Raw genomic sequence first — 11,992 nt, forward strand, 5'->3', positions numbered from 1 at the left:
ATTTACTTGGTTAAAACGCCAGGATAAATTTAATTCTGTTCCTGTCGGTGTTTAGTTATCCAGTAATTTTCAGGCGAAATTTGCAGTGGGTTTGTCCAAAAACATTTTTTTTCTATTGGTCCCAGGTCATGAAAATATGACATTTATATTTTTGTTGGTTAGTAACCAGGTTAGTATCTTCCAAAGTGCCAATCAAATGGAAAAAAATAATCCTGATTTCAAGTCCTCCAAATCAACTTTCCCCTACATTTAGCATGGCGCCGCTCTGTGGCTCACAATACAGTGGAAGTTCGGTATTTTGACCACACCTCATGGGGCTACACTTCCCTATGCGATACTAATTTACCTTGATTTGTTTTGACTCACTAGTGATGTCGAAAACCAAGGTAATGTCACTGGAAGTTTGAGGTGTTTTTAAATTCTTGTTTTTGTTAGGGTTATTATTTGGCAAAAAGAGACCCCCCAGGAAAGAAACCCAGATGACTACCTCAATCTAGCCCAATAAATGTGGCCTATTTACTGGACTACCTCCGTAAACATATGCCACACATCCACATGTACAAAAACGTGTCGCACTTTGCCAAATTTTGATTTTCACATTTAGGCTTAGTTTGTAGTTTTTTTTTGCTTTAGAAGCATACTCACCATCTTTAAAGGCTAATCAGAAAGTGCTGCCATTTTCAGATGTCTTTTTTTCGTGAAATTTTCAGATTCATTTGCACACGTTTGCGGATCAAAATTTCATGTTGAAATTTCACAAAAATTAGACATCTGAAAAAGGCAGCACTTTCTGATTAGCCTATAAAGATGGTGAGTATGCTTCTAAAACAATAAACCTACAAACTAAGCCTAAATGTGAAAATCAAAATTTGACAAAGTGCGACACGTTTTTGTACATATGGAAGTGTGGCCTATGTTTACGGAGGAAGTCCAGTTAATAGGCCACATTTATGGGGCTAACCTTAATCTTGCGATGCAAAATGAATGAATGCACAACGAATCGTTATTTTGCGGGGCACTGACAAGTACGAAAACCTATATTTTCCACCAAAAATACTGTTAAAAATAACAAAACTATGGGTATTGGAATGGACAGAAGTTAACTCAATGTTGAAGAAGTCATTTTCAATGACAAAGGCCGTTTTAACAACTACATAAATAGAGGGGTCGAGAAGCACAGTAAAAAATGTATCTTGCAACTCACCGCTGAGTAGCTGTAGTCCAGCAGTTACCGCTGCCCTAGTCCCGTCGAACAACCATCCGCCGAATTCACATAGCAAAAGACGGATACTCTCCAAAATAGTGTTCCTGGAATGTGTCCCTCTATTCCTAGAGTGTCCTTCGATATGCAGAAACCAAAGTTTCAAAAGTCTTTTCAAGGTTCCAATCATATTTACACTTCAAACTTCCAACCTTGTCGATACACGCATCGCTAAAAATGGCGCTCAGCACACCACAACACGTACACGTGTGTGTATGTCTGTATCCCACACAACGGCAAAAGTTGTGCGAACTTTTGACAGCTGGCTCGCGCGCGCTGAATTAGCATAACAATAACGGGCTCTTATGGCGCGCGAAAGAGACAAAGATCTCGTTCGTATAGCTGTGATTCAATATTGTGTGGACAAGCAGATGACTGGAACTTTAATTCGTGACTCTTACGCAAGGTAAGGGCTTTCAACTTTCACAATTCACGTGCACATTTTGAGTGTGGATCAGAGCTTCAGAATTGTTAATACATTAGAATAAAGGATACATTTTGGCCCCAAGCAAAACTATTTTCAACGGTGGCAATTAAAGTTGTTTGGTGTGCCCACTTGTCAAACCACTTAAAGAAAAGCATATTGTTCCAACAACCTATCCAAAGAACCGCTCACTATTTTGGAACATTCGTACTACCATAGAGCTAGAACCTGTGGTCACAATAACGTAATGCTTAGTGGCAATAAGTAGGCATCGTTTAACTTATATCCAACACTCAGCAGCAACGAATGCATAAACGATTCACTCATGCATAACCAGGCAAACATATGGTGTTGCTCTCTAAGATGGCCTCTACGCAGTAGGTAACTAGGTATATTGGCAATGGGCAGATGAGGGAGCTGTAGTGATCAACTTTTGAATGCAAGTCCAGAGACGCACATGAGATTTAATTCCCAAAAGTTCAATTTACAGACGAAAGTACTTGGAATCAAGATGATGTTTCTAATTTCAAAATTGTTCTCCAAGTTACGTGCATTTCCATAATAATATATATAATATTTTTTGCACCCCACAACTGTGTGGTTCAAAACTTCTTCCAGACTATTACCTAATGAGTTTTTTTTAAGTGTGCTATATACAGGGTGAGTTAAAAAAAACGAAACAAAAAAATGTCGGGACCATTTTTTAAAGTAAAGTTTTGCATGTAGCACATGCATATAGAGATGTGTGTGAATTGTTTTGTCTCGATGAAAGAAACAGACTTTTAAAACGGTGCCTGTGTTTAAAATCCCATTCAAGTATATTCAGTGATTTGAATGATTCTAGTACTAAAAGAAGGCTTTTTAATTGTGGGCTTTTATATCCTAGATTTTAAAGGTGCTACATGCAGATATTCTTTCCAAATTGGTCCCGACATTGCGTTTCGGTTTTTGTACACAACCTGTACATGCGTATATACCTGAAAGTAATTCACTACGAATTCTTCCGTGATGAAGCTCGCTCAATTTGTTTCTGTAGGTAACTTAGAAGCGGTTCCTTGAGTAACTTCGACAGGAACACTCTCGCTAGCAAAAAAGAGGTACACGGAGGACTATGCATATTCATGAAGATATGACACCACTATATGTCCCTGTTTAATAAATGTAAGCAAACATTTCAAAATTGGATTACACGGTTATGACAATTTACAGATAACAGTGGCTACGTAGCCTTAACCCACAAAATTGCAGAATTCTGGTTATTATAATTTAGATTATTTTAAAATTGGATTTTGCACTTTGATTTAATATACCGAATACCGAATCATCCTCCTCCTTATCTTGATTCCGAAGCTCAGATTGAAAAGAAAATTCCATAGAGATACCCCTTCTCTATTTCATGAATGAACAATTACCTCGATACAGTGCAAATAAAGTCTGTTTCAGTAGAATAGGCATATATATGATAACAATTTATTATGATGCAAATAATCTATTCATCTGCATATACTTCTCTGTATAAATTGATCATATCTCAGTCAAAAAGTCAAATCAGGCCCACCAAAGGAAGTAAACAAATGTTTCATATCTTCTTTGTCTAATTTGTGTGCTGTTCCCAATTCTAAATTATATTTACAATACTCAAAATTTACAAAATGCTCAAAATGTTTAATTCCAAAAGTGCTAATCAATTATGACATTGACATTTAATTTACAACCTTCTTCATATAAGCTAAATCAAAGGTTAACCAAAAATTCAATTGTTTGCCCTTAAAACCAACTTTTATAATATGATTCATATTCATTCAGAATTATTAAGTTGATTAATTAATGAAAATTGTGATTTGCCTTTTGATTTTTAAAGTTTATAAACAAAGGAAAATTGTAAAAACCTCTGAAACCCTATTCCAGCAAATGTTACTTTAAAGTGAACGTCATTATCATGAATCTCAACAATAATTGATGGCTTAATCACAAATTAAATATCACTTATGATAATTGAATAAATCAAAATTGTATTTCAAAAGAGTCTGATTCATAATTCAAATTTACATTATTTAATGTGAAAAGAAAAACAACCGGAATCATTTGAAAACAAGAAGTTGAGATGTTTGAGAGTGCTTGATGGTGATGTAGCTCACTTGTGTGTAAAATCCAGCAAAGTTTACTCAAATGAAGTCCGGGTCAAAATACTGGATTTGAAATTGTATATCCCTTGTTGTCCGTGACAAACGAGGTGGCTACCAACAAGATGAATCTTGAAATACAATCTTGGCAACACTGGCAGCGCTACCCAGGAAATTATGAGAATATCTCACACATACCTTAGGCATACCTCACGCATACCTCACTCATACCTCACGCGCGCTGTATTCAAGTACATGCATGCACGCGAGGTATGCTCAAAATTTCCCTGGTAGCTCTGCCAGTTTAGCTAAGGCTGGATTACATACCTCCCCCGCTGGGGCAACTTTACTGCGTTTGTCGCAGGACTGGCTACAAAAATAGGGGAATATATCTTGAAGTATTCTCGATGATTTGTAAGCGAAAATGGCAGTCGTAGCTGGAGACAAGTGCGAGCTTTGAGATTTGATAAAGGTCTTATGCATGGACAAAATTAGGTAAGTGTGAGGTATACTTTAACTGGCTCTTTTGCGCCTCACAACAGTGTTAAAGTACGGAAACGAGGTTGTTCAAGTGTCAGAAATATCCTATTACGTAAGGATGACATCAGGTTTACATGGTGGTGGTAGATTCAACGATTGTTTCCATATTGGTCGGTTTCGCGTGCGCATCGACGGTCTTTCCCTCGCCGCAGCAGCACCAGTCTGCGCGGAACTCGGGGATACGCCACCAGTAAATGAAGGGATTCACGGCTGAGTTGACCATCAGGAATGCCAGGGTGTAGACGAATACGACTCGGAACAGCTCGGTCTGACCATACCAATCGGTGCCACTGAAATAAATGATGAACTGGCAAGTGCAATAAGGGATCCAGCACAGAAATGAGACGACGAGGATGATGGAGAATGTGATTATCAGGCGTGTGGTTTGCTCCACGCTGGTTTGGGTCTTTTCGTCGTCTTTACCGGTCAAAGCTGAAGCCTGAGCGGCTCGATACTTCGCGATCTTGCCAAACACGACGCCGTAAAGAACTGCCGTGACCACCAAGATGATCAGGGCGATCAGTGGCCTAATGAAACGGGTGACGACAGGCAGACTAACAGCATAGGTGGTTGGGATGTAGATGGCACCAGATACCACCCAGAAGAGAACGCAGGTGACGAGCATGCGCAGTGGGGTGACTATGGCGTCGTAGCGGGCTGGTGGCAGGATGGTGAGCGCTATCAGGCGGTTGATGGCAACAGCCAGAACGTTCAACTCCGTCACGAAGAACGAGGTGCGAAACAGAGCCGAGGCCAGGGGGCTGTACTCCGTGATGTACACGATGGCCAAAGTGGCGTGAGCGAGGTCGGTGAGCACGAGGTTGAAGAGGAAGCCGTAGTACTTGACGCGAAGTTGCTTCTTAGCAGCAAAGATGGCGACCACAATGAGGTTGCAGGCTATAGCTACGCCACTGACTATTTGCACGGCATTCCTGGCTCGCTGTAATTCGTAGCTCTCCATGTTTGTTTAAACAAAATCTCCTGCCGAATTCAAGCAAGCAATAAAACACAAAACCCATTCTGAGTCATTTTATACGTGTTACTGAATATGGCTCATTTCTTTGATAATTACGTCCAGGATGGCAACGGTAAAAATATACATGCGAAAAAGTAGCACTCCTTAAATATTACCCGCATTCCTTCTTTCTTTTATGAACTATTTTTAAGATAATGAGATGTTTAAAAGCATTTTGCATGTCCTTAAACAACCATTATCAATGAAATGGGCGTCGCCAGGATGGGGCAAGGGGGAGGGGCTGGAAAAGTGCCAAAAAAGAAGAGGAAAATGGGGGGGGGGGAAGAAAGAAAAAGAGGTGCAAAGTCATTGCTAATTTAATGCACATTTAACAACAATGGTGTCCGCAGGGGTCTCAATTAATGTGGGAAGGGTGGGCAAACGCCCCCCCCCCCCCCCCGCTCACCCTCTAACAAATGATAAATGAAAACATGCCAGAGAAAGTACAGGGCTTTTCGGAAATAATGTGCGTTGCTCCCCCCCCCCCCCCCCCCCCCCCGCCCGGCCCAGAGAAAAAAATCCTGGCGACACCCCATGATCAATGCACGTACAATTTGTGCACACGCGTCGTCACGTGCACATAGGGTTTTGCCCAGAGGAAACACTTTTCAACGGTGCTTTCGAGTAGCTCACCTGGGTCGACTCGGGTTAGACACGTGCCGTTCGATTAGCTGTTAAGTCGATTCTCGGGGCTGACTTTGGTCAGCCACCTCACCACAGACCCTGCTCGTGGAGCAAGGTAAGTGGCTGAAATAATATGTCACATTCAAGCGTTGTTAGTTCCAAATAACGGAGAACTATGGCGGCTCGACAGTGGAGACATTTCTACCTTATTTGTCGTTTTACATAATTATTTATTGATTTCGTTGCGACTTTAGAGCCTATAATTCCAGCCCAACGATGAATTGCAAAAGAAGGAAAAGCAGTTAAAAAGAGATAATAAGAGACACTCTGAAAAGGGCGTTTTGTCGATGGCTACGGCCGAGGCTATGAACGTCATGTGATGATCAAATGGCCTGCGGTCGAGCGTTCGGCTAGCCCGGCTATCGTGGCTAACCCGTCTGCCTTTACCTGAGTCAATCCGGGTGAGCAACTTGAACGCAACCAATGAAAATCTTTCTATAGTCAGCTTAAAAAAAATCATAGATCACCCGGTTGGTTGGTATGTGCAAGTAGCTGACATTACAAAATTTTTCGATATTTTGTCGTCAATAATAAGGGAGTTATAGTTTGCTACGGCACTTTTAAACGTGTGGTTTAAAACCGGCTTTGGGGCTGGTCATTGATAATGACCCGAGCCGAAGGCTAGGGCTGCTATCGTGACCAGACCCTATAGCTATAGATTCAATCGTCGACAATGAAGTAATCATTCCTCACGAGTGAGTCACAGAGTGATTACTAGTCATGTGACAAGCTATAGACCCCTTGCATATCTGGGGGCAGATGTTTCTTCCTATATGATAAATAAATAAACACTGCGTCATCGTTCATCAAAGATTTAATTGTTACCCAGCTTTTTACTCGATCTGTGACTTGTGACTAAAGAAGTTGCATTAAAAACTACTACTTTCTTGATCGACGAAATCTAAGATAAGCAAAAAACTACTCACTTGTTTCGTGCACTCCAAAAGAGATATCGCTTTTCTTACTCGCATCGGAGGCTCTAGCAGCTTTCTAAAACTGTTCTCTCAGAGGCAACATTTTTATATGAAGTCGAGCGGAGTAATAATGAATTATAGGGCATATAGAAATTTGCTATTAGCTTGTAGCTTCTAATTTATTTATTGTATTTAATGCATTCATTAAATTAGTTCTCCTAAACTTTGCAGATATTCTACTGGTAGCTTCAATCACAATTGGCAAACCAAAATGCCTTGTTCGTGAACTACAGAGGGAGCTATTTCTGCATATTAACCAGCGGAAGTTTTGGCTGGTTCCCGGTTTCCTACACTTTATACCGTTGTAGAGAAACGGTGGGAACCGTTAGAACTTTCAAATTATGCATTCATAACATTATGCACACTTGATCCATATTTTATGCTAGGCTCGAGTAGCAGACGCTCACATAATCTACACCGAATAAAAATCGTAAAAGCAAATTTGTGGAATATATTACGCTCAATTTTCAAGGTTATCGAAAGTATACGCTTTCGCATGTAGCCATCAACATCAACGGAATTAATTACATAATTTGAAATGCTTTGTGTTGCCTATAAGACAAAATAATAATACCGTATGTTGCATAAACAACGGAGTGCTTGAAACATGTTCAAAGCATCCAGATTGTCTATTAAACACGAGAAGTTTCTCATAATTGAATAAATTGGGACCAAATTCGAGCACATTATGCATTCCGTCACGGTAGCGATATCGAAATCAGTACCAAACCACATATGCCTGCCAACGTTTAAAAATCATTATACAAATTCCACTTCATATTTTACGAGTACGAGCTATCTGAGAATAATTAATAAAGCCGTATGCTGCTTATCATTTCTATAGTGAGCTGCATGCACCCCACCCTGTCGTCCCCGTTTTGACAAAGTGACGCATCTGTGCACACAGATGCAAAACCGAGTTTTGAGAAAGTGGCGTTTGAAGTTGATTGTTCAAGTTGCATTCGTGTGTACATTTCTCACCCAGAATTGAAAAATATATAACTGATACAATAGCCCAGGAGTTAAATAGCCAAAAAACAACTCACTCTGTTCATAAAATCATGTTTAATTAGAAGATATTGATTACTAAAGATATCCGTCACCTCGTCAAAACGGAAAATGTACTGCTTCACAATAATGAGGCATATGTTTGTACACAGCGTGCGCGTATATACAATGTATGCATTTTAGAACGCAGTTTCGACAGTTCGTCAAAACGCAAATCATGGAGGCTTCATATTTCTAAATATAGCACACGTGTAAAATCAGTGAGACTGAGTGACAACTAGAGATTCGTCACTTCGTCAAAACGAAAAACTTAGTGTGTAGCACGTTTAATACTTTGTGCAATTAGCGTAATTAGCGTAATTAACGAACGATGGAATGCTGTGTCTCGAAATGTGATGATCAAGTAGAGGACGTCATAAAATGTTAGAATATCCAAAATCTCAGATTTAGGAAAATCTCGGTTTTGGATAGATTTCTCGCTTCGCCAAAACGGTGACTCTATATATGCTCCCCCAAAAGTCCATCAAAGTATTTTTATTGGTCCAAATCTTAAACATGGAAACATAAATCCGTTGTATGATCACTTCACTTGTCACAGATTAATGCTGTCAAATTCATAACATAATGTTCCACACTTTATTGATGCATTTGAAAAGGTAAGCAATGCCAAAACTATGTGTACATTATGCAGAAATAATATTTGAAACATCTCGTCACTAATCACGATACAAAAACGAGCCATTCTTAGTAGGAAGCTATGGTCATGCTCCAAAATAATTCTTGCACTTTACACCTGAAAAAAATGCAAAGCCGGCGTGCGACTTTAAAAGTCGCGAGGGTTAACATTTTGGTCAACTGAGTTCCCACGATATTTGTATCGTTGGTCCATTTACAACAATATTTTGATTCTTCGGCCGACCATACTAACGTACAAATCGATATGCTAATTAGCGCGCGCACGAGCGCCGTGTCGAAGTTCACATAACTTTCATTGTTGTGCGGGGATATACAGAAACACGTACACGTGTAGCACTAGTACAGTGTGAATGAAGCGCGCACGGTGAGCGCCATTTTCTCCTGGGACACGCGAATCGAGGAGGCTGAATGAAGTGTAAAAATTATTCGAGGGTGAAGTGACTTGTGAAAGCTTTGGTTCCGCATATCGAAGGACATTCTAGGAATCAAGGGACACACGCCAGGAACGATATTTTGTAGATATTCTCCGTCTTTTGCTGTGTGACATCCCCGGGTACATGCTCGTTCGACGGGACTAAAGAAGCGGCGCAGATGGACTGCATGACGGCATGAACGGTGAGTTCCAAGTTTAATGTTACTTTAGGCCAATCAACATTGATATTTAGGTTTTCATAACCGCCCTCCTCGATTTTCACCCCCACCTCGATTTTTTTTTGTATTTTGTATTGTTTCTAAGTGAAAACAAAGAGTGTTTTTTCCCTCCCAAAAATGTGTTTTCAAGACAAGTTTCTCACCAAATCTCCGCGCACGACCAATATTTTTTTCAATCTGGAGTGATGAAAACTGAAAAATCATTGTTGATTGGCCTTATTTAGTGACCTTTTCCATTTTTTTTACAAATTCTTACGCAGCTTTTGTTTCATTGCAAAAACCTTTAGAAAAATTGTCATATCTAGCCATCATTTAATTGTCCTTTCAGTGATCTATCAGCCATCAGAAAGTGATATTAAATAGGTCCTACAAAGTCAAATTTAGCAGGGAAAATATTGAGGTATATACTGAGAAAACACTTAAACATTTTCAGAACTTTCTCATACGGTTTAATTGCTCACAAAATGACGTGATGGCCAAATATGGGAATCTTTCCAAACCTCCTTCAACTTAGAATTAACGAATTGCTTATGTCGCATAATCGAAGTTTTGGAAGACACTAAACCAGTCCTAAAATGTGTAGCCCCGTAGCCGGCCCCGTGGCCCCGCAGCCCGGTGGCCCCGTGGCCACGCAGCCCCGTGGACCCGTAGCACCGTAGTCCCGTGGCCCTGTGGCCGGCGTAGCGCTAGCCCCGTAGCACCGTGACCCTGTAGGTAGCCCAGTTGCGCCGTGGCCAGTCCCGTGCGTAGGCCCGTGGCCCGTGGCCGCGTAGTGCTAGCCCTGTGGCTACATAGCGCCGTAGCCTAGCCCCGTGGCCCCGAAGGTAGCCCCGAAGGTAGCCCCGTGGCCCCGTGGTCGTGTGTAGCCCGTAGCCCCCTATAGCCCCGTGGCCGAGTAGCCGCGTAGCCATGTTATTTTATGGGGGAGGGGGGGGGGGATTGCTCCCATTTTCTAAATGTTCGACCGAGTTCCATAAAACTTGGACACAAGGGTTATTAAGTAGTAAAGAAAATTGGGGATACATTTCAGGTCAAAAATCACAAGTCGAAGGTCAACTAAGGTCAATAATAATGTTATTCACAGGTTTTGTTTTAATTTTACAGCATAGTACATGCTTTCTTGGGTGTTGATGAAACTTAAATGCAGTGACCCTTGGCTGGGAAGCCGTAAACTCTTCATTCGATTACTGAGGTCACATAGGTCATTAGAGGTCACTGTTCATACACCTTCATGTATGTTTCTTAGTCTATGGAATTTGATGAATAACTTGGATCGAGTGATCCTTGGGTTAATGAGGGTTCATCACAAATCTTCTGAAATTCGAGGTCATGTCATCTAGGGGTCAGGTGCTCAGTATTTATTCACCAAGTTTGAAGACACGATTCAGTTTTAAAAGGGAAATTTAATTCAAAGAAATCAAAGTGATTTAAGAATAAGCTTTAAAGACTAGGATGGTACATGCCCAACAATGGTCCAACTGTTTGAACACAAGACCTACCTCTTCATTCATTTAATCCTAACTCCGGTAGCTGATTATTTATGTGACGTAAATAGAGACTGGTTCCAGGCTCATCCCGCGTTTCTTTTGTCATAGTTGATTGATGGCAGTGCTGAAGTGTACTTTCAGGTGGTGCCAGTCTTTTTTTCTTGTATTGCATGATTTCAATACCTTTACTTTTTGGACTCTCATACACACGAGAGTCCCACATTTTTGGACCAATCTGTTGCTAGCCTAACTGTAGTCTTTGCAGAACATCTTGGTGGGAACGTCTAGATAGACTTGTATAATTATTTCAAATAGTTTTTTTTTTGGGGGGGGGGTCTATTATTGGAAATGTCTGGTCTCGGAATAACTCCGAGATAGGCCCGAAGTTCTTTGCGCTTCCCATAACTTTGTATTGTTTTGAGTCGAACATGTCTTAGTGTAGGCTAAACATGTATTATGCCATGCTCTATTAAATAACATGTAATTGTGCCACGTTAAAAAACATGTAATTATGCCTTGTTACATAACATGTTATAATAGGCCATGTGAAAAATTAATATGTGATTACACATGTTAAATAATATGTGATTACACATGTTAATTAACATGTAATTATGCCATATAATATGTTTACAACTGCATTAATTATTTAGATTAAAGGTGTAAATTCTGTGCAGGCTGTATATTATACGATTTTTATAAAACAGTCGCCGAACCATGAAAGTTGCAAAACTTATTTAATAGGGTTCAAATACCATAAAAGGAAATGTCGAAATACATTGACAACTTGGGGAACCTCCAACATAGGGCTGGAAAGTGCGTTTTGCGGAGCACCAGAAGAAATGGAATCGGAATCGGGTTGCAGGTGCAAACCCGCTTCTGTAAATATCTTTGTTCAACTTGAAAAAAAGTTAATATATGCACCTAGTCAATTTCCCATTGGGGTTCATTAAAACATAATTAACCCTCCTATACTTATAACTGTCAAAATCTCTAACAAACCCCTCTTGAAAGGTTTTGTTCAGGCTGCCATCCAACTGCCACAAATCCCTATGGATTCAACTATAGGCCTACAACTGTTAGAGCCTGTTTCAGTGGTTTGGCAGATAGTATACAGCTTGTCTAGCAG

General features: G+C 40.4%; 1 protein-coding gene across 1 annotated transcript; it reads right to left on the minus strand.

Moving 5' to 3' along the window:
* Positions 1-4,418: 4,418 nt before the first annotated feature.
* On the minus strand, positions 4,419-5,309 carry LOC119732991 (histamine H2 receptor-like). Its single transcript, XM_038206572.1, has one exon. It carries the CDS (start codon positions 5,307-5,309, stop codon positions 4,419-4,421), a length of 891 nt encoding a protein of 296 aa, XP_038062500.1.
* Positions 5,310-11,992: the final 6,683 nt, after the last annotated feature.

Source organism: Patiria miniata, unplaced genomic scaffold (genome assembly GCF_015706575.1).
Source record: "Patiria miniata isolate m_02_andy unplaced genomic scaffold, ASM1570657v1 HiC_scaffold_25, whole genome shotgun sequence".
Classification (NCBI taxonomy): domain Eukaryota; kingdom Metazoa; phylum Echinodermata; class Asteroidea; order Valvatida; family Asterinidae; genus Patiria; species Patiria miniata.